The 24,490-nt window shown below is 40.7% G+C and overlaps 1 protein-coding gene across 1 annotated transcript in view; it reads left to right on the forward strand.

The window, feature by feature from the left end:
• Nucleotides 1–841: 841 nt before the first annotated feature.
• LOC145395658 (ionotropic receptor 93a-like) overlaps nucleotides 842–24,490 on the forward strand; it is a 42,287-nt gene continuing 18,638 nt past the window's right edge. The window contains exons 1-7 of the mRNA XM_080269224.1: nucleotides 842–988; nucleotides 6,291–6,367; nucleotides 8,361–8,520; nucleotides 9,008–9,061; nucleotides 11,366–11,631; nucleotides 12,540–12,674; nucleotides 22,076–22,262. Coding sequence (XP_080125350.1) covers nucleotides 842–988; nucleotides 6,291–6,367; nucleotides 8,361–8,520; nucleotides 9,008–9,061; nucleotides 11,366–11,631; nucleotides 12,540–12,674; nucleotides 22,076–22,262 — 1,026 coding nt within the window. The remainder of the gene's footprint in view (nucleotides 989–6,290; nucleotides 6,368–8,360; nucleotides 8,521–9,007; nucleotides 9,062–11,365; nucleotides 11,632–12,539; nucleotides 12,675–22,075; nucleotides 22,263–24,490) is intronic.

Raw genomic sequence — 24,490 nt, forward strand, 5'->3', positions numbered from 1 at the left:
TCATTAGCTAAAGGAAATGATAAATCACACCCTTGTAGTGTCGAGGAAATATATTTCATTCTACCTGATAACTTCAAACGTATTGTGCAGGTACAGCATGTTGGTTCACTTGCCGTACAGTCCTGACGGTGCCCGGGTGCTGCAAGTGGCTTCCTGGACCCCCACATCAGGTCTACGCTATCTCACACCTCCCACCCTTTTCCCGGCGAAATACACCAAGTAATGTGTACAGATTACTGGCCATTTCAGAACTGGAGTATCTTATGTACTCTGTTAAAATTACTGGGCATTACAAAACTCGAAAAATATAAGTAACGTATCCAAATTACTCACGAGTATAGACTGGGCTTTACTCATTTCATTCTAACCTGGCTTAAAACTGTCATCTCTTCATCTTGAATGGGTTTAACAAGAGATTAACACTAGAATATGGTGCTAGTCATGAGAAAGTGTTACGGAAATGAAGTAGAGCCACAGTTTTGTATTGTTCTGCATCTGAGGTGTGTGAAATATGTTGTGAAAGATTGAAAATCTAGAGCATATTAGTGTAAAACATAATTTGTAGCTGACAGTATACATGTTATGGACAATGTAATCAAAGAGAACAACGAGCCGAGAAACAATTACTGAAATGAAAGTAATGTTAATAATCCAGTAATAATGATAAAAATTTGTCACAGAGTACCTGTACTTGCTCTGAATATTACGCAATGGCCTTTATTCCTACAGGATTATCATAGGCTGAAAAAAAATCACTTCCACCTAATGTTGCACTACAACTTCAGTCCGATCAGAATATTAGATTATTTTTGGCAGTTTCTATGGCGCGACGATAAACGTGATGGCGATAACATATGAACCCTACTGGAGAGAGTCCATCGAGGGCAACACCACCAGGTACTCAGGCACTGACTACAACCAGCTGGTTGTGGTTGCCCAGACCCTGAATTTTACTTTCCGTGTCCTTCCTTCACGCAGGTGGAACGAGGTGAGAATTATATACTAGTCTACATTCAAACTTTTGCTGTAACTACCTGTTGCTGTTGTAATTTATTTGAATATTACATCGGATTTTAATATCAGCATCGTTTTGTAATATTTAGTAGCCCATTCTTTTTCTTATGTGATATCTTAGGGATTATTTAAAGTATGATCTCTACAGAAACTGCATTGTTTTCCACAAAATTAATATTCAGAATGTATTCACTGCAAAGGTTTGGTTTTGCTCACAGTTTGGCTGCTACTGCCAGAAACTTAATTTCAAATAACATGTCATCTCTTTTAAGGTGATGTTCAAACTCAATTCAGCTCCAGTATATCAGTGTTTTACAGTATCACCCTAGATGAAATGTGTAATCATACTGAAACAGCACTTAAACCTTTCCACTGCCCTCAGTGATGATCGATGTCGATCAGTGAAACATACAGTACAAACTGTCGCTGGCATCGGTCTCGTCAGTGCCACCTAAAACTGCATGATAAACCCAGGGATATCCTATTTGGTGTCTTTTATGAACCCTCCGTATGTACATAGATAATTTCAACCACAGTGCACCGCTGTTTGTGAGTGACGTCGTTTTTCTTGATTTGATATGCACCGATGGGTTTCTTCCGACTCTACCTCTGTTTTGATATATATATCTCATTATTTACACGATGTTATTAAATTTATTATTTACAGGATCTTATTATATTTGTTTTCAAAAAGTTTGGTACCGAAGACAATAATTTATGTTTCGTTCTGACTATTTATTCCCTAACTGGTAAAACTAGAAAATATAAAAATTGCAATACCTGGTCCATTATCCCTGGACAGTTTGCTGGCTTTGTCCAAGGGATAAGTTTGACTGAGTAAGGAGTTCTCTCTCTCTCTCTCTCTCTCTCTCTCTCTCTCTCTCTCTCTCTCTCTCTCTCTCTCTCTCTCTCGTATTCAAAACACAGTGGAGGTAAAGGAATAACTTCCTGTCATCCCCCTGCTTCTTTGTGGCATCATGCTTCTCGCACTTCACTGAAGCGTTGCATATCCTGCCATATTTTACTGACATTTCAAAGACCATTACTCCTCTGAAGTGAATGCCTCTGTCCCTTCCCAGTAACGGAAGCCATATAACATCCGCCAAGCAGTGAACCCTAGTCCCCTTTCCTGTTTGCAAGGGTTACCAGGTTTTCTCAGTCCTCATGTATAAAAATGATCAGATCAGGAACTGTCATCATTCTGTATTTCACACTGCCTATGACCTCTAAACTTTTAAACTATGTGTCCAGTCCAGACATCTCGAAATAAACGTGACGAATTTTTTTCATTCTTAGTAGGAAGAACAATACATTACTATGCTTGGAGCCTTTGGCTCGTACTTTATTATGCACTAAAATGATCAGTTTCAAATTAGGAAGGGCATCTTGTTGATAAGATTTAAGGAATGCAACATCATAACTTTTAGTTCAAAACATTTCCCGGAAACAGTTTATGGTAAAAGTGAAACCCCTCCCGGGGATAGTTTTTTTTTTTTTTTTTCAAGAACACTCCCCCAGTATCCCTGCTTGTCGTAAAAGGCGACTAAAAGGGTTGGCGGAGGGTTAGTGCCCCTCCCCGGAAAACAATTAACTAAAAAGACAAACAATAAGCTTCGGACAAGGACTGACCAAAAGATGACGACCAAGGACCGGACAAAGGACATGGTAATCGGAACGTGGAATGTAAGGGAAGCGAATGATGAGGTGAAAGAGAGAGAGATTGTCCAGGTGCTTGAGGGTGCGAAAGTTGATGTATGCGGAATAACTGAAACGAAATTGAGAGGTGAGAGTGTGAGAGCATGGGAGTATGGATGGGGTATATGTGCAGGAGTAGGTGAGAATGATAGGGCAAAAGAAGGAGTATGTATAGTTGTGAGTAAAAGATGGAAGAAGAGCATAAGAGAGTATGGATCAGTTGGGTCAAGGATTGTGTGGGTGAGATTGAAAGTTGGAATACAAATGTGGGCGATTGTGTGTGTGTGTATGCGCCAACGCAAGATCGTGGAAGCAGAGTGAGAGAAGAGTTCTGGACAAATGTGGAAGTGTGGATGGAAAAGTTTGGAAGGAATGAGAGAGTATTTTTGATCGGTGATATGAGTGGTAAAGTAGGGAATGTGAAGGTGGATGGAATAGTTGGTGAGTGGAGTGTGTCTGCTGAGATAGATGAGAATGGCAGTGCGTTAGTGGATATTTGTGCTGGGAGGGGGTTGGTGATAGCCAATACCCTCTTCAGGCACAAAATGATCCACAGGTATACATGACGAGTGATGAGAAGGATAGGTGGTGAACTGAATGAAAGGAAGGCAATGATTGATTATGTGTGTGTGAATGAAAGGATGCGAAGATGTATATTGGATGCAAGAGTTTATAGAGGTTGAGGGAGTGGACCTTCTGACCACTACTTGGTGGTGGCCAGAATCAAGATCCAATTAGGATGGGGAAATAGAAGAAGGGAAGGACGGGAAGAAGGGGTATATGAAAGGAGAGTGGAAAGGTTATAAGAGAGAAGTGGAGGAACGATTGGGCAAATATGAATTAGAACAGATGGGGGACGTGAAAGGTGTGTGCAGGATATTTACAGAAGAAATATGTGCAGCATGTGATGTGGTGTGTGGGACGAAGAGAAGACGGAGGAGTGTGCAAGGAACAGCGTGGTGGAATGAAGAGGTGCGACAGGCTGTGGCACAAAAGAAGAAAGTATACAATGAATGGATGAGAAATAGGGGCGTGGAAGAATTTGAGAGGTGGATGAGAGAGTTATATGTAGAAAGAAAGAGGGAGGTGAAAAGATTAGTAAGAGAGAGTAAGAAGAGAGCGGACAAGAAATTTGGAAGGAACTTGAGTGTAAAGTGGAGGGACTGTAAGAAAATGTTCTGGAAAGAGGTGAAAAGAGTAAGACAGGGTGGAAGTGAAGTTAGCAGGGGAGTGAAAGAAAAAAATGGTAGATTACCAGTGGAGAAGGAAGAAAATGTGAGCAGATGGAGAGAACACTTTAAGGAATTGTTGAACATAGAGGATGGAAGTAATGCGAGTATAAGTGGCTGGGGAATGGCTGGGAGAAGGAGGCAGGTGAGAAGACAGGAAGAAATCAGTAGAAGTTATGGAAGCAATGAAGAAAGTTAAATTGGGGAAAGCCCCAGGATTTGATGGAGTGTGTGGTGAAATGCTGAAGCATGGGGGAGAGATAGTAGTAGAATGGATGTGGAAGATGTGCAGATTGGCCTTGGAGGAAGGTAGAGTCCCGGAGGATTGGAAGTCAAGTATAATTATTCCCTTATACAAAGGAAAAGGGGAAAAAGAAGTGAGTGGTAATCATAGGGGCATCTGTCTTCTTAGTATAATAGGAAAAGTGTATGGTAGGATACTTATTGACAGAGTTAGAGAAGGAACGGAGGAATTAGTTGGAGAAGAACAGGGAGGCTTTAGGAAGGGAAGAGGTTGTGTAGATCAGATATTCATTCTTAGATCTTTAGTGGAAAAGTTTCTAGAGAAAAGAAAGAAGTTGTATGCGGCTTTCATGGATTTGGAGAAAGCATATGAAAAAGTGGATAGACAAGGATTGTGGAAAGTATTAAGAATATAAGGAGTAGATGGGAAGTTGTTGAATGCTGTGAAGAGTATGTATGATGGTGCTAAGGCTGGAGTGCGTGTGGATAGTGAACTGAGTGAATTTTTCTCTTTGAACAAATAACTCAGATTCAAATGACCATCCCTTACGGGATTATGGCGTCTGGCAATTGATAGATAGAGAGAAGGTTGGATTGAAACAGGGATGTGTCATGTCTCCATGGTTGTTCAATCTGTACATGGATGGGGTAATAAAAGGGGTACAAGGTAGGGAAGTGGATGTTGGAGTGGCCATGGTGAGAGTGGGTAGTATTTGGAAACTCCCTGTACTGTTGTTTGCAGATGATACTGTGTTGTTGAGTGAAGACGAAGGAGAGCTGCAAGGCTTGGTGGATGAGTTTGGCAGAGTGTGTAAGAAACGGAATATAAAGGTGAATGTAGGGAAGAGTAATGTGATGGCCTTCGAGAAAGGTGAAGTCAGTGAATGTAGAGCGAGGTTGGATGTTGAGGAATTGGAAAATATGAGTACGTTTAAGTACTTGGGTAGTGTGATGAGTAAGGATGGAGGTTTGGAGGGTTAAGTGCTTGAAAGGGTAAAGCAGGGAAGAAAGGTTGCTGGTTCCTTGGAAGCAGTGATAAGAAGCAGGGAAGTGAGCATAGAAGTGAAAAAGTTACTACATGACAGTATTGTGGTACCAACTCTAACGAATGGAAGTGAAGCTTGGACGTTGCTGGAAGGACACAAGTCAAGAGTGAGAGCAGTGGAAATGAGTTATTTAAGAGGAGCCTGTGGAGTCACATGGAGAGACAGGCTGACAAATGAGGATATAAAGGAGCGTTGTGGTGTGGATGTGGATGTGATAGGAAGCGTTAGGAGGAATACACTGAGGTGGTTTGGCCATATGGAGAGGATGGAGGTGAAAGACTGACGAAGAGAGTGTATGTGAGTAAGGTTTAGGGGGGAAGAGGAAGGGGGAGGCCGAGGATGAGATGGAGGGATTGGGTGGAGAGGTTTATGAGAGAGGGGTGTGTGAGTTGGGAGCGGGGCAGTGAAATGGCGGGGGACAGGGCGACGTGGAGGCGATTTGTTTGTGGCCACCCCGAACGGGATTGAGGCGTCTGGCAATAGATAGATAGATAGATCTGTCCCTCCCCAATAACGGAAGCCATATAACATCCGCCAAGCAGAGAACTCTAGTCCCCTCTCCTGTTTGTAAGGGTTACAAAGTTTTCTTGGTCCTCATGTATAAAAATGATCAAATCAGGAACTGTCATCATTCTGTATTTCACACTGCCTATGACCTCAAAACTTTTAAACTATGTGTCCAGTCCAGACATCTCGAAATAAACATGAAATTATTTCGTTCTTCCTAGGAAGAACAATACATTATTATGCTTGGAGCCTTTGGCTCGTACTTTATTATGCACCAAAATGATCAGTTTCTTTCAAATTAGGAAGGGCATCTTGTTGTTAAGATTTAAGGAATGCAACATCATAACTTTTAGTTCGAAACATTTCCCGGAAAGAGTTTATGGTGGAAATGACACGAGAATATATATATATATATATATATATATATATATATATATATATATATATATATATATATATATATATATATATATATAGATAGATATATAGATATATAGATATATATATATGAACTGGGGCTTTCATTTCTGTATTTTAATGTTACATTTACTTGCAGGTGACAGATCAGATGCAGGTTCGTAAAATATTCATGGCAACAATGATGCATGGTGTTATTCTAGAAGATCTAGAGAGGTGAGATTCTAAGCTAAGGGTAACCTTTGCACTGCAGTGTTCACTGTTGTTATTGATAATCCAGTTCAATTCCACATAGTTTTATGCAGCAAAGAAAAGCTATACATTGTCAAAAGATAGAGATAGCCTATCTAATTTGAAACTACCTAATGTCTTATTAATTACAGATAACGTAAGTGATGAGGAAAATTATTTTTGAAATTTGCTTTTGTTACTATGGTGGAGTAACTAGAAAATGAACCTGTCAGTGCACGGAAGTCAAGGTCATTCTTCTAATGACTGCCTACAAATGTGGAACTGAATTCTGTATATATTGCCTTCTTTTGCATGTTCACAATAATGACACTTCTTTTGGTTCACTTATGTTACTAAGCAACATCAGTAATCCTAAGAAAGTCCATCCCATAATGAAGAGGTTAGAAACTGGCTCGGTTAACTCATCTTTTAAAAAGAATCTTATTTCAGCCGATGAAAAAAAAAAAAAAAAAATGTTAGTACCAACATGTTACAGTCTGGTAGTGCGTCCAAGAAGGACTATTGATTCATCTATGAAAAAAATATTTTACCTGCTACTAATTCTTGGTTATTTTCGTCTTCCCAACATAATAAACAGAACTTGGAAGGATAGATGGATGGGAAGATGATGATGGATTGTAAATAATATACCGTAGCTTCTTGTAATCTGACAATGTTCGATGGTAAAGGAAATGATCTGGAAGGTATGCATGGAGCCATGAGAAGATGATGAACCTGGAGATGTAAAAAATCTGTTAATATTCCGGTAGTTTCCAGATGGGACTTCAGTTTCAGCTGTAGTAATAATAATATTAATATTATTATTAATATTACTAGCTGCGATAGCAAAGTTGGTATTTCAATCTGTCAGTCTTTGTCCGTCTGTCTGTGTTTCTGTTGGCACGATAACTTCGCAACCGCTCAAGATATCATGACAAAATTTTACAGGTCAGTAGTAGATAAAAAATCGATAACGAGTTCGAAATTGGTGAAAGTAGGTCATGCTCTGTGTGTCTGTTTCCATGATAAATTCGCAACCGCTCAAGATATCATCACAAAATTTTACGGGTGTGTAGAAGGGATGAAAACCGACGAGTTAGAAATTGGTGAAAGTAGGTCAAGGTCAAGGTCATATTTCAAGCCGCGCTAGATATGTATTGGCTTGCGGCTGGTGTGATTCCCCCGTTAGGAGGGCCTTTAGTTATCGCCCACCTTACAAAGTGGAGCAATAATGTTTTTCCCTGACTCAGCGCTCGCGCGCGTGTGTGCGTGTGTGTGTGTGTGTGTGTGTGTGTGTGTGTGTGTGTGTGTGTGTGTTTTCCCATTATACCTCATGAATGGTTTGAGCTATCAACATGAAACCTTCAGGGCCTCAAGATATGGCCAAAATCTTGGCCGAGTTCAAAAGTCGCCAAACGGGGTCAAGGTCAAGGTCACCAAAATGGCTGCCAAAGGTCAACTACTTTTTATCACCCCCTTTAGCATCATTATATCTCATGAACGGCTTGAGATATCAACATGAATCCTTCAGGGTTTCAAGATATGGCCAAAATCTTGGCCGAGTTGGAAAATGGGCACTCGGGGTCAAGGTTCAGGTCAGAAACATGGCTGCCAAAAATCAAGTATTATTTACAGCCCTCCTGTGGCACAATAATATCTCATAAACGGCTTGAGCTATCAACATGATACCTTCAGAATATCAAGATATGGCCAAAATCTTGGACTTGGCCAACAGCATATTCTGGTGGGCAATTAGCATTCGGATTCCGAATGCTTTACTTTCATTCTTACTTATTATTATTATTGTTATTATTGATATTATTATTATTATTAAAACTTATTGTTATTATTATTATTATTATTATTATTATTATTATTATTATTGTTGTTAGACAATAAATTCTTTCCTATGGTTGGATGTAACAAATGGCTATAAAATCTACAAATATAGCCTCCTTATTTCTAACAATGTTTCCAGATGGGATTTCACTTTCGCTTATGATCAAGTTGCTCTTAAATTCGCCATGGCCACGCCGGTCATAACACCCAGTTGGCTGAGCTTCTGCTACCCATTAAGTGGCCAAGTGTGGATCGGTGTCTTGGCTTGTACGCTGACTGTCTGCTTCACACTTGTCAAGGTAAACATGCAAGTGGTCAGGCACGGGCACATCCAGTATTAGTAATAACAGGCAGCAGAAAACGGTTCCTTATGTTATTATTATTATTATTATTATTATTATTATTATTATTACTGTTGGTGTTGTTGTTGTTGTGATTGTTGTGGTTGTTGTTTGTCATCATAATTAAGTTAGACGTGGGACATTCTCAATTAGGAGCCCGAGGCAGTCTTCCAGTGTTAGTCACACACGTAAATATATTTCACCAGGCAGGTGCTTCTGTTTAGCTCTTTCAGGATTTTTACACAAATGTGCTTTACTCTAGCGAAGCACAATATTGTTCTTCAGTTTAGCGAAGTCCCGTATGGTGCCAAATATGTCTGTTGCCATTGTTCTTTATTGTTTTATACTCACCGAGGACAATGATGCATTTAACCCTCTCATGGTCGCGTTTTCTTGTTCTTCCCTTTTATATCACATGAGCCAACAGTATATGATTTTTATTTAGGTGAATGTGTCAATGGAGACAGTTGCTTATTCTGGTACCATGAACACTCCCTTGGTCAGGTTAATTTTATTATCTTTTCCAGTTAACTCCAGACGATAGGTTCAAGTGAGTGTTTAACAGGAGACTCACAGGTGAAAATCAGAGCGAGCGATAAAGAAGTGTAATGGAAAAATATTAGTTACATTTTAAAGCTATAAGTATAACGACTCTTCTTGGATGATGTCTGACTCATGCAATAAGAAATTAAAGAATATATATTGCTGTTTTTATACAACATATCCTTAAACACTTTGCTGGAATACATATTTATGGTATAGATGAGTAAAGAATGGATTCGGATTGTTACTGCCACCCCGAGCCTATATATACTACAGCCACCACTGTCATGTAAGTGGTGGGCTACTTCACACTTGTTGATTTCTTGAAACCACAACATGGAATTATTAATTAATTTTGCTTTCATACAGTTTTAATTTGGTCTGCCTTTTTCGACGAAGAAAGAACTTTAGCCATTCCTAATCAAATGAACTCTAAAATAATGAATAATAAATCATACCCTCACTATGACCAATATCTGACTATTCCATGACATTTTCACTCTTTTACAGCGTGCTATATGTAGCCGAAAAATTACATTAAGAAATGCAGAAAAAGATCAAATTTACTTTACGAAACTGGACACACCAAGCAGCTGGCAAAAAAAAAAAAAAAAAAAAAAAATGTTCGAATGACCTCATTAGAATTGTGTGTCTTCCTGACGGTAGCAGATGCGAGGAGGTGCACTTTCTATCATGGCTCGTATTATCAAAACCATTCCACTGTCCGAAACATCACTGCTCGCTCCTATGACACAATAATGAAACAGCTACACATTCACATCATTGTATATGTACGGTCGTGGCCATAAATAATCACCTATCCTCCTGTACCCCGTGCTTCAGACTGGTTCCTTTATGAGCGGCAAGTCACACTGGAGTAAGAGGGGGTGAGAAGGAGGGGCCAGAGAGAGAAGGGAAGGCGGGTGGAGGTACGAGTGATGGTGCTAGGGTGGAGTGAGGGAGGGGAGGGAGGGTAGGAAGGGGGGGGGGATTGAAATGCGCAGTTGTGGCCACATAATTTGTCTATTTTCTTTCATTCAAGGCATCATATAAAGGAGTTACTGTTAGGTAGATAAAGCTGCATTACACTTTGTATAGCGGCATCAGATAACAAACTTTAGATAGGTGGTGATATCAAGGACTGGCTCGTGAGAGAAATATACTGACAAGACAGATCAAACATTAGTGCAGATCCAGATATTTTTGTTTATCCGTGTATTTTGACTTCAGACGTAGAATGGAATCTGGATGGCTCTGACTTTCGTATTGTTTGTGTAAGAAACGTCCGCTTCGCTTACATGTCATTAATATTTTGGAACTAAACATTATATGCATCCTTTGACATCGCTGTGTCCACAGTAAATATGATCACCCTCGCGGTATACACTCCCTCTATAGTGTCATCATCATGTCAATTCAATATTTATTTAATGACATCTCATTATTAAAAGGCTATTTAAAATAACTGTGCATAAAAGGTAAATTAATTTGTTGTCTGTGCTCATGGGTGGATATGATAACGGTATCTCTCATAATCTGTTAAAGGGAAAATGAAACAAAATCCTACCCAAGCTCCGAAAATATATCTGTCAATGTTTACCGACACTGGTCAAGCCAAAGCAACCAAGTAGTGCCGTGGCCTCCTGCCTTAAAAACCTCATGCAGGCTTCGCGGCACCGGGGAAACAATGTTGTTGATGGTTTGCTGGTTTCGTCTGAACAGCTCACACTCGTCCTTGGTGTGTTCCAGGAGGCTGGCCCGTGTCCTTTAGTTCTCTGGTTTCCACACGTTGACAGTCTGGGCCCACGGCCCCCCACAATCTCGATGGCTCCTCACTAATATTTGATCTGTCATGTCAGTATACTTCTCTCACTAGCCAGTCCTTGATTATCACCACCTATCTAATGTTTGTTATCTGACGCCGCTATACAGGGTGTAATGCAGCTTTATTAACCGAACAGTAACTCCTTTATATGATGCCCTGAATGAAAGAAAATAGACAAATTATGTGACCACAACTTCGCATTTCATTCTCCCTCCCCTACCTACCCTCCCTCCCCTCCCTCACTCCACCCAAGCACCATCGCTCGTACCTCCACCCACCCTCCCTTCTCTCTCTGGCCCCTCCCTCTCAGCACCTCTTACTCCAGTGTGACTTGCCGCGCATAAAGGAGCCAGCCTGAGGCACGGGGTACAGGAGGATAGGTGATGATTTATGGCGACGACTGTACGTATATCACTGTATATGTATGTTTTACAGATTACGAGCAGAAAAACGTGGCAAACGCGGCATGGAGTGCTGAGTACTGGGTCGGTGGTGGTGGAGTCTGTGGGCACCCTGTTGGGCCAGGGACTGTACGGACGCCTCTCAACCAGCCAGTCCAACCACATCCTGGTCGGCACTTGGTTGTTCTTCAGTGTGGTGGTGGGCACAGCATATCGAGCCAGCCTCATGGCTTCCCTCACCCTCCCAAGGATGCCACCCAGACCAGAGACAGTTGAGGAGCTGGTCAAAGTAGTTGACAGGTGAGATATCGAAGAACAAACGTTTGGATGCAAAGGTGTTGGATGAAATTGAAACGTAAGTTAATGCTGGGCCCTTTGGTTATGCTCTATCACTGCATCAAAGATCTTAAACCCCCAGTTCTATTTTTCCCCTCATTCACTAACACATCACACAGTGAGTTAGCTTTCACACAGCAGCGGGTGTTTTATTCAAATCCTTCGATACGGTACTTTCAGCCTTGATTGTTCAGAAGCAGGGCAACACTGAAAGATTCAATAAATGGTGTTCTCAAGTACCACGTAATACATCATCCGGGTTTACTTTTTTTTTTTCTTTACTTTTGTGCTCACCGCTCTCGTAAGCTTATTCACTTCCACATGCATTGTTTTCCAGAGACATCACTGCCGTACTGCCTTTCGCTTATGCTTCCTCCACTGTCTGCCTTAATACGTGGACTAGATCCACACATACTGTAGCACTTTGGAAATTATTCAGTTCATTGCTTATCATATATTCAGACAGTTATGTAACTTTATTTTTATTATTCCTATACTACAATAGGGTAAATGCAAGGAATGTGCTGTAATAAACGGTAGACAGAAAGACCAAATAAAAACACTATAGCTCTATAGGTCTTTCAATTTAACTTGCCCCATTTTTAAAAAAAATCTTATTTCACGAAATTCAGTGGCAGCAAGAGACAATACTTCTTGCTTTCTTTCCACAGCACTTCTTCTTGACTAGCACCATATCTTGGCTTTAATTAATTGTCATAAGTTAGCATTCGAGATGTAAATATGGCAATTTTAGGCCAATTTTAAAGTAAAAAAAAAATAAATATATCTCGAAGTTAAGTTTTGGTGTTACATTATTCTAGGGGCCTCAGTAGTAATACTAATTAAACAATTTTTATTTGTACATGTTACAGGATGACAGTAAGATCTTCTAATGGTACATACACGAAGTTCTATTTAAACTCTGAATCAAGTGCCTTTAGAGAAATTGGAAGGATGATGGTCGAGGGAGATGACATGGACGAACTCAACGCAGCCCTGAAGATGAAGTGAGTTGGTTTTACTTACAAGGATACTTTTTTAAATAAATAACAGAAGGGAGAAAGGAAAAATAAATGACGAAAAAAAATCCATACACAGAATTACTGTTGTCCTCGATTCATAAAAATCTGTAACAGTTGTGCTTGAACAGCTGTAGGTTGAAGTTTAGGGGGAAACAACTCTGGGGAAGCGAGTTGCAAAGAGATACAGTTCAGGGAATAAAAGATTTCCGATAGGCGGAAGTTCTGCAATATGGCAGTGTGACTTTCCAGTCACGAGGGCTACCAGATGCCCGTGTAGCACAGTGGAAGGCGTGGAGAGGTGGCATAATGGATACAACTTCGTCTGAGCATTTGCCATAAAAGTCTATCTATCTGTCTATTGCCAGAGGCCTCAATCACGTTCGGGGTGGCCACAAACAAATCGCCTCCACGTCGCCCTGTCCCTCGCCAATTCATTGCCCTGCTCCCAACTCACACCCCCCTCACTCATATACCTCTTCAATCCATCCCTCCATCTCATCCTCAGCCTCCCCCTCCCTCTCCCTCCTTCCACCTTACTCACATACACTCTCTTCGTCAGTCTTTCACCCTCCATCCTCTCCATATGGCCAAACCACCCCAGTGTATTCCTCCTAACACTTCCTATCACATCCACATCCACACCACAACGCTCCTTTATATCCTCATTTGTCAGCCTGTCTCTCTATGTCACTTCACAGGCTCGTCTTAAATAACTCATTTCCACTGCTCTCACTCTTGACTTGTGTCCTTCCAACAACGTCCAAGCTTCACTTCCATACGTTAGAGTTGGTATCACAATACTGTCATGTAGTAACTTTTTCACTTCCATGCTCACTTCCCTCTTTCTTATCACTGCTTTCAAAGAACCAGCAACCCTTCTTCCCTGCTGTACCCTTTCAAGCACTTCACCCTCCAAACCTCCATCCTTACTCATCACACTACCCAAATACTTAAACGTACTCACATTTTCCAATTCCTCACCATCCAACCTCACTGTACATTCACTGACTTCACCTCTCTCAAAGACCATCACTTTACTCTTCCCTACATTCACCTTTAGATTCTGTTTCTTACACACTCTCCCAAACTCATCCACCAAGCCCTGCAGCTCCCCTTCGTCTTCACTCAACAACACAGTATCATCTGCAAACAACAGTACAGGGAGTTCCGAAACACTACCTTCTCTCACCACTCCAACATCCACTACCCTACCTTGTACCTCTTTTATTACGCCATCCATGTACAGATTGAACAACCGTGGAGACATGACACATCCCTGTTTCAACCCAACCTTCAAAGAGAAAGATTCACTAAGTTCATCATCAACACGCACTGCAGCCTTAGCACCATCATACATACTCTTCATAGGATTCAAAAAATTTCCATTTACTCCATATGTTCTTAATACTTTCCACAATCCTTGTCTATCCACCCTGTCATATGCTTTCTCCAAATCCATGAAGGCAGCATACAACTTCTTTCCCTTCTCTAGAAACTTTTCTACTAAAGATCTACGAATGAATATCTGATCTACACAACCTCTTCCCTTCCTAAAGCCTTCCTGTTCTTCTCCAACTAATTCCTTTGTTCTTTATCTAACTGTCAGTAAGTATCCTACCATACACTTGTCCTTTTATACTAAGAAGACAAATGCCCCTATGATTACCACACACTTCTTTTTCCCCTTTTCCTTTGTACAAGGGAATAATTATACCTGACTTCCAATCCTCCGGGACTCTACCTTCCTCCAAGGCCAATCTGCACACCTTCCATATCCATTCTACTACTATCTCTCCCCCATACTTCGGCATTTCACCACACACTCCATCAATTCCTGGGGCTTTCCCCAATTTAACTTTCTTCATTGCTTCCACAACTTCTCTCCTACTGATTGCTTCCTGTCTTCTCACCTCCCTCCTTCTTCCAGCCATTCCCCAGCCACTTATACTCGCATTACTTCCATCCTCTATGTTCAACAATTCCTTAAAGTGTTCTCTCCGTTTGCACACTATTTCTCCCTTCTCCACTAGTAATCTACCATTTTTATCTTTCACTCCCCTACTAACTTCGCTTCCACCTTGTCTTACTCTCTTCACCCCTTTCCAGAACATTTTCTTACAGTCCCTCCACTTTACACTCAAATTCCTTCCAAATTCCTCATCCATTCTCTTTTTACTCTCTCTTACTAATCTTTTCACCTCTCTCTTTCTTTCTACATATAACTCTCTCTTCCACCTCTCAACTTCTTCCACGCCCCTATTTCTCATCCATTCATTGTATTCTTTCTTCTTTTGTCCCACAGCCTGTCTCACCTCTTCATTCCACCACGCTGTTCCTTGCACCCCCCTCTGTCTTCTCTTCATCCCACACACCACATCACATGCTGCACAAATTTCTTCTGTGAATATCCTGCACACACCTTCCACGTCCCCCATCTACTCCAATGCATATTTGCCCTAACGTTCCTCCACTTCTTTCTTATATTCTGCCTTTTTCTCATCCTCTTGTAGCATTTCCACTCTCCTTGCAAATACTCCTTCTTCCCGTCCTTCCCTTCTTCTATTTCTCCATCTTCTTTGGATCTTGATTCTGGCCACCATCAAGTAGTGGTCAGAAAGTCCACTCCCTCAACCTCTATAAGCTCTTGCATCCATTACACATCTCCGCATCCTTTCATCCACACACACATAATCAATCATTGCCTTCCTTTCATTCAGTTCACCACCCACCCTTCTCATCACTCGCCATATATACCTGTGGATCATTTTATGCCTGAAGAGGGTAATGGCTATCACCAACCCCCTCCCAGCATAAATGTCCACTAACGCACTGCCATTCACATCTATCTCAGCAGGCACACCCCACTCACCAATTATTCCATCCACCTTCACGTTCCCTACTTTACCATTCATATCACCGATCAAAAACACTCTCTCATTCCTTCCAAACTTTTCCATGCACACTCCCTCATTTGTCCAGAACTCTTCTCTCAACTCTGCTTGCACGATCTTGCGTTGGTGCATACACGCACACAATCGCCCACATTTGTATTCCAACTTTCACACAATCCTTGACCCAACTGATCCATACTCTCTTATGTTCTTCTTCCATCTTTTACTCACAGCTATACACACTCCTTCTTTTGCCCTCTCATTCTCACCTACTCCTGCACATATACCCCGTGCATACTCCCATTCTCTCACACTCTCACCTCCTCATTTAGTTTCGGTTACTCCACATACATGAGATTTCGCACCCTCAAGCACCTGGGCAATCTCTCTCTCTTTCACCTCATCATCCGCAGCTCTTACATTCCATGTTGCAATTACCATGTCCTTTGTCCGGTCCTTGGTCGTCATCTTTTGGTCAGTCTTTGTCCAAGGCTTCTTGTTCGTGTTTTTAGTTAGTTGTTTTCCGAGGAAGGGCACTAACCCTCCGCCAACCCTTTTAGTCGCCTTGTACGACAAGCAGGGATACTGGGGAAGTATTCTTGGAAAAAAAAAAAAAAAAAACTACCCCCAGGGGGGTCCATAAAAGTAACTGTAAAATAATGGAAGGTACGTAATATTCCTTCTTACCAGTAGGGGAGGAAGTCTGTTTGTAATATCAAGGTTACTGATAATTCTAAGAGCTTTATTCTGATTCTGTCTAATTGTTTTAGTGCAACCTGTCTCCTTCCATTCCACAATGGTGAGCAGTATTCCAGCGGAGAGCGCACATGATTCTTATAAACTATAGCTAACTGCTCATCAGTAAAGAAACTACGAACTTTTTACAATATTCCAAGTTTCTCTGAGGAAGCTTTAGCAAGTGATCTGACGTGAGAGGTCCAGGTGAGGGCATTATTAAGTGAAACACCGAGAATTTCGATCCTTTTGGAGATAGGAATATTAGTAGCCCTGAAGCTAATATAGGAATCTGACACTATCTGTCTATTAGTAAACTGCATATATTTGGTTTTACTAGCATTAAATAAGACAAGGTTATTTTGTCCCCATTCAGTCATCCTAGATAAGTCTTGATTTATGGAGATGGCTGTACTGAGTTGTGACTTAGAGAGATTAAATTTTGTGAATGGGAGTTTAAGAGTGAATGAACTATGAAGTGTTGAGTCATCTGCATACGAATGAATTGATTATGAGTGATAGATAAGAGATCATTAATATGAATTACGAATAGGGTTCGAGCCAGAACTGATCCTTGTCGCACACAGTTGGTCATTGAAGGATATTTGAATATACATCATCTACTTCTATATTTCTGTCGCTGAAATATGAGGAAATCAGAAAAACAAACGATATTAGTCCATGGCAAGGGAGTTTATATAGCATGGAATGGTGCCACATTCTGTCAAAAGCTTTAGAAATATCAAAGGCTACTGCATCAGTTTCTCCATGTTGGTCAACTGATTGATGGATGGTGTGAGTCAGGAGACTGAGTAGATCAATAGTGGATCTTTAGTGGCGAAAACCATATGCCTATCACTAATTAAGCTGTTGAATTCAGTATGTTTAATTATGTGCTTATTCAATGCAATTTCAAATACTTTACCAAGAGAAGACCTGATTGATATTGGTCTGTAATCAGAGGGGTCAGAGGAACTTCCTTTTTTCAAAACTGGTTGATATTGGGTTCTTTCCAAGAATTAGGGAATGAAGAAGTACCTAAGCATAGCCTGAATAATTTAGCTAGAACAGAAGCAAGTTCTGGGGAGCACTTTTTCAAAACAATTGGAGGAATTCGACCTGGGCCTGGAGCTTTGTTGGTTAGTGAATTGTCTAGGATGGATTGTATGTATCTTGTCTGTATTTTAGGTGGAGCAATTTCGGGAGAGTCAAGTTCTAGTACTGGGACGTTCTAGCTGACTTCTTGTAACGTAGCAATTCTTGCAAATGTACTAGTAAGGATATTCGCTTTACCACGTGAGTCATTTGTACTGTTACCGTCTGAAGATATTAGTGGGGGAATGGGTGATGACTTGTTACATATTTTTTTGGTATTTCGAAGATACGTTGACTGCCATATAATAATTAAAGTTACTGGGATGCTTGCATGAATAACTTTGATTCTTTTAATGTACGTAAATCTTTTGTCGCATATATTTGCAGTACAAAAAAATAACTAATGCACTGTTCTTTACTTTCCATATATTATACATCGTCTTACGTTACTCTTTCAAGTAAGATAATTTATTATCATGATTTTTTAAAATGTGTCCAAATCAGGGTGTAAGCACCAGATCCCGTTTCTTGAAGTCCAGCAGTCCCTCTACGTACTGCTCCATACACCTTCACATGTCACCACTTCGGCGCTAACATCCGCCATCCATATTTAAAACATGCTAAGGCTGTCTCACACAGGACTGGTGTACTGGTATTAGCGATGTTGTCGTTTCAACATGTTAGCGGGTCTGTCAGCAGATCAGTAAAGTCTACTTTTTAACGAAATTCAAATCCATTAAGTATTCCCTGCCTCAGCAGGGATTTGAACCCGCATCCACTGGGATACGTGGATACCTTTCTACCGACTCGGCCACCGGTAGATAAAGATGATTATCACCCAGGGGCTGTTTCTTAAATCTCATTATCGTCCGCCTTTAGCAAGGTGGAGAGAGAACTTATTTTGTAGCGTCTGTGTGTCTGTGGATGTGCAGAAGACTATTACTTCTGGTGTGGACTTGATCAATGACGGCTGAATGTCAGCCGCCATATGTTTTTATATATCGACGGGCTTTTTTGCAAAACGCGGTGACTGCATTCCTTAGAGTTTCGTGCGTCTTCAAATTTATATTGTGGGTAATTTGTTCCTTATCCAACGACATATTTTGGCGGGCGATTAGCATTCGGCCCTCGAATGCATTTGTTTCATTTATTCACGTTTCCTCAGACGACACTGTTCGGCTTTAGGCAGATCTCTTGTCATGAAGGGGTAAATGGATGACCAATCCGTCCTCACCTGTTTGGAAAATCTCTCCAGACCTGAATGACATTGCTTGGATATTGCATGGTTGAAAAGTCAAGTGTCAGCGGACTGAAGGTAACAGTAGAACGTAGGGGTCTCGCTAGTGCTGCTGTCAACTGTATTTATTCTCGACCATTTACAGCAGTGACTTCCATGTGATGTAATTACTTAAAACAATTACTTATTATCCGGAGAAGACAAACTCTAATTCTGTATGGTGATAATTTGTTTGGTATTTTGACCTCACAAAGAGTCATGGCAATAGTTTATGAACAAATAAAGCTGGAGGAACACAAATTATAACTATAACTAAGCAAAACTTATGAAGATTTTTTTTCTCCTCTTTTGTAATTTTTCACAATATTTCATAAACACATTTTTGCCTATGGTTCTGGATTTCCAAAACTTTATCATACTGACCCGAGAGTTTAACCCCAACACCGTGGGCATGTTTACCAATGTAAACCGCGGGGTTATTCGGGTTATTCGGGCTCCGACAGACTCTCAGAAAATATTTGCCAAAAATCAGTTATTAGTCCTAGAATATTAAAATTAAATATGCTTATGGCACATACCTTCAGCTTTCTCCTGGAATGTTTGTTGAGCCTTCGTCGGTTACCGCAGGACTTGTGGAGACCTCTAAAGTTGGGTAACGAAGTCTCCACTTTACACTTCCCGACAACCCGTAATATGATTACCACATCCAGATATTAACACTATATACACTGCTCTATGATTTTCAAGTAGTTTGGGATCCATACTTCAAAAAAAAAACCCACTGTGAAAGCAATGAAAATTACGAGCGCGTCTCACCGTCGCACTTGCGCTAGTTCGCTCTTGGTACTCTGTCATTTATTATTCATAAAACCCCTCACACTTTATATTTCTATTACTATCTAACACTTATATATATCTACAGTCTTTATCCATAAGTTTCCTTCAGTAGCATTAGTTTATTGTCACTGTAGGGATTCAATTTCTTTCAGTAAAATACGTAGCATTCACTTTCTCGTCCTGTATACTAGCATTGAGAGTGAATGTCACTTTCACCTTCACTCTCATAACTCATAGTATTCAGACATGCTAGAGTGAAACTTTCACTTTCATTACTCCTAGGGTATATACTCGTATTCTTATAATACTACTCATTTACATTTCTATTTACGTTCTCTATTTTATTTACGTTATTTACATTTCTATTTTATTTACACTGTGTTATGCACTGTCACTTGAAGTAACCTATAAAACTATTTTCCACTGTTCACGTATATTTACATTCATTACTTTCACTTGCTGTTTACACATTATTTACAATTCCACTTGCACTGTTTTACTCAATAGAAAGATCGTAGTCACTCTTTTATCAATTGTCAGCCCTTTACCTCTTTCCACATGAGGTTTAGTAGGGGGTAAAGGTCACAGGGCCCTTTGCATGGGGATGATAAGTCCCTGAAGCTAGCAAGAGCAAACAGACATACCTCCACTTCGGAAGATGAGAGTGACCTGATAAGGGTGGGCCGGGGTGGTGGCCTACCTAGGGAAATTCATTACTACCAACGTTAGCCTCTTGACACAGCTAATTTATAGCAGTGAAATGATTGGCAGGAAATCTAGACAATACATTATAAATTAGGTACTTCCAGGTGAATGTAAATATCACTTAGGCTTCTCCCTTCCCTCCTTATATGTATATTTATTACGAAAATAGATTATACGGCATATTTCAAGGGGAAATAAACAGCGAAAATTAGCGAACGAGTGCACGTGAGGTGTTGTCAGGTGATAATTAGCCAATTCCAGGTGTATGGCTCTCTCACTTACCTTATTTCTTTCTTGTATAAATTATTTGGTATAAGAATAGGGCATAGGGCTTATTTCAATAGATGAAGTCAGTGAAAAATTCCAGGGAAGATTTACTTAGCATAGCACGGCCGGGCAGGCGAGAGGATAGGGTAATGGAGGGGGGGTAGGGAGGGGAGTCAAGAACAGGGAGAAATGGCTAAATTGTCAACAATGGATGGGAGTACAGATGAGATTAGGAGTGCTGACTAGTGTTGGACATTGGCAGTACTGATAGATGATACAAGCCCCCACTTGGAAGCCCGGGTGAATTCAAAATAACACAGAATCACAAAAGCGACGCCCTGCGGTATGATCCCTTGCTCCCAAACGTCATGAAAGCGACGCCCCGCGGGTAAGGGGTTAAAAAAAATGCAGGTAAGCACACTGATACAATTTTCGAAAATAGTGAAAAAGTACTACTTTTATATTTAGTCTGTTCTCAAAATAATGGATCTCATTCAGACACAGGCCGTATTCTTGCAGGGTAAGAAAGCTCCCTAGCACATCATTCGTAGCAATTTATTTTTGGATGTGGCTGATTAATATCCTTTTGTACGTTATTTATGCAAATTACGGCGATCTTTGGAGGATTCATATAACACGAAGTACAACAGTAAAGTGCAATAAGCAAAATAAATCGCTTAGGAAATGATGTTGTGGAGCTTCCTCAGCCAACGACAATACGGGCCACAATAGCTATTTAAACAGTGACCCCTGTTATATGAAGTGAGTCTGTTATATGTCATTCAGAGTGAACTTAGAGTACTATCTGGCATTACTGTCAGTTATTACAGAGAGAAAATACGACACGTTTATAAGTGATTTTTTTCCCTTTGCAATAAAATATTCGGTGGAACAGTGACAGGAACCTCTAAACGAAGAAACTGTGGACTAAATCGCCACAGTCCAGGTTAGTTTTCATGCTACATTTGTTCACCAAATACTTTATGTTAACATCTTACGATCCCCACACGATTATACTGAAGACCTTTAGAGGATGAAAACCAGATACAACTTTCAATAATCCCTTCATATTAGGCTGAATACAGTGATGACTTTAAATACAACTAAATAGGAAATGCGTCCTCCAAGTAAAGGAATTAAGAGAAACTGAAAATGAAAGACTTGAAAAGGAAAAAAAAAAAAAGGGATGTTGTACAGCCATTGTTTAATCCTTTCATTGTCCATATGTCTCTCATCTGAATAAATATTTCCTGGTTTGAGCCTAAATGAACCATTATTTATGTCCTTACTCGCAGAAGTGGTTCATTCACGTGAAGGGCATGAGGTTGTTTATTAATACTGAATATGGTCTTATCGTTTTTTACCTTTTAATAATAACAGCCATTTCAAAAGCCATTTGTCAGCTGAATTTGAAGGAGAAAAAACGTGTAGATGGTTTGGCATGTGACGAAGCACCAGGATTCCAGAGGACTGAATTATGTGGCCCATTCCACTGGGCATGCTATGCATTATTCTCCCAGTATCGAATATTCGACCTTATTTATCATACCTCATACTGTTTGTAGGTGGGGAAAAGCGTCTGGGTTATTATTGTTTACTATTTTTTGTGTTTATTTCAGGAGTGCCCATCTTGGTGCCCGTCTAACCTTACAGCTGATGATATCCCGGAACTTTGCTAAACTAGATGGCACTTCCTCCTTGTATATAGGCAAGGAAAAGCTGCTACAGCTTTCTTTAGCCTGGCCAGTGCCTCATGATGCCCCCTACACACCTCAGGTTGATAAATGTCTAAGGATTATAACTCAGGTGAGTAAGAGAATTTTATCATATGGCTTAGTATGTTTTATACACGAAATCACTCCTTCTCTGAGTAACAATAACTTAAGATAGCAATATTTTTAAAGATATCATTGTAGTAAAGAAGTTATTTATTTCACAAGGATGATGTCTTACATATTCTGATTTTGCAACCTAGAAGCACTTTTACCCAGTTGCAGACAAATCCCTAGGAGTGAACGAGTCATCACTAATTCCAAGTCTTCCAAGAGTTATATCCTGAGATGAATAAAAATTTTCCGTAGAAGACAAGAGAATTAAAGTGAATAATTGGAAATAAAAATTGTGGCGCTGCAACGGCTCGATTATGTGATGCGGGATAAACGTTAAAACCTGTGTAGGCTACTAAAACAAAGTTGATACCTCTAACAAGGAAAAAGACAACACAGTAAATCAATCATGAATCAACTATAAAAGGTGTAAGAAGTTCACATCCTTAACCCACTAGCTCCCAGAGTTCCTGTGGGAGGTATTTTGGTGGCAGTGTATTAAGCTTACCGCCCTCCACCTATTGGCACATGGTCGCGAAGCTCATAGGTCCCTACTCTGGGGTTCCCTTCTTTATTAAATTTTGAAATGCCGCACCTCCGTCCTATATTGAGGACACTAGGGGGCAAAGGGGTTAAGAATAGAATATCAAGCAGATAGCCAAAGGCTCCTCCAAGTATGAAGGACAGTGAGAAGGAACCATCCGTCCTGCCATACCTATGGAGAAACCTCCACCGCAGGTCCCCCAGACTCGGACATAGGACTAGCATGTGACGGAAAGTAAGGGGAACAAAGCAATCAGCACAATACGGTTGAGCCCCACCACACATTAGGAACTCATGACTAAGCCATGAGTGCCCAGTGCGTACCTGGGCAACAGCCACCTCCAATCGCTAAGACATGGAGGGGAGAACCCTCCGTACTAACACCCTCTAAAAAACATCCCTTAATTTATTATTAACAACAGCATCCTACAGGGTTTGCCAGCGATTAAGAATCACATACTTCAAGTATTGTCTCATATCGGAAGCAGGAAGGGGGCAGTTGGCAGGGGTCATCGAGAAGAAACGGATTTGGCAAATTTATCTTCCATCTCATTGCCGTCCACACTGACATGCGCATGAACCCTTGCCTTACTCGAGAAAGGAAAGGATAGGGGATGAGCTGAATTAAATTCTAATGTAAAATTAGTGGAATTTAGACAAATTCCTGCCCTTACAATATCTGGGAAATTCACCCCAGACCTGATACCAGTGTCTGACTCTGAACCATCTGTGTATACAAAGACGGTTTCTCTGTGAACCGACGAATGTCCTAAACAGCTGATGGAGAGCCCAAGAAGAGGCAGAAGGCTTCGTAACCTCAGAATCCATGCAAGCCTGCACCTTAGGAAGGCACTATTGGGCGATTTTTCTGAGCTGGACAGGTCAGACACACTACAGAGAAACCTACATCTCTCATAATCGGCCTAACCCAGTATGCAAAGGAATGTGGAGTGTGATGATGAGAAACAGTGAGTGTGTCACTTTGAGCCATCTTTATATACAGGGAGGGGTGCCTCTGTGAATGGTATGTTCCAAAAATACCTGACGGCTGATGAAGCGCCAGAGAAGAGAGAGAAGATTTAGTATCCTAAAAATCCCTGCACACTTGTCCCTCGGGAAGGTACCATTGTGCAATTCTTTGTAACCGACTGGGGCAGACAGGCTATACAGAGAGACCCAAATCCCCCATAACCCTGTACCCAAAGGAATGTGGAGTGTGAGGATGAGAAACATGATACTGAAAAAATTACTGCCATGATACACAAGCAGCAATAAATGACTCTGGAATATATCTTACGCGATTCCAGCAACAACTGATTAGCCACTTGTGCTGTACACAAAAGGAAGGAACATCAGCCCGCACAACCTAGGAATTGGGCAGGATATGAAAGCACCAGTGGCAAGACACAAAACTGCATCATGCAAAGGACTGAGGACATTAAGCTGCGGTAAAGCACAGGAGGCATAGACCTCACAACCATAGGCAAGCTTAGATCCCGATAAGGCTTGATACAAATGAAAGAGTGTACTCTGACCAGCACCTCACTAGGTGTGAGATATAGAGACAGTATATTCAACAAATTTATTGCTTCCATACATGACACTCAGAGAAGTTTCAAATGTAACACTCAAGTAACCTGACAGTCAAACGTTAAGCCAAAAAAC

Source organism: Coenobita brevimanus, chromosome 32 (genome assembly GCF_032717465.1).
Source record: "Coenobita brevimanus isolate Jiangsu-jjx chromosome 32, ASM3271746v2, whole genome shotgun sequence".
In the NCBI taxonomy this organism is placed as follows: domain Eukaryota; kingdom Metazoa; phylum Arthropoda; class Malacostraca; order Decapoda; family Coenobitidae; genus Coenobita; species Coenobita brevimanus.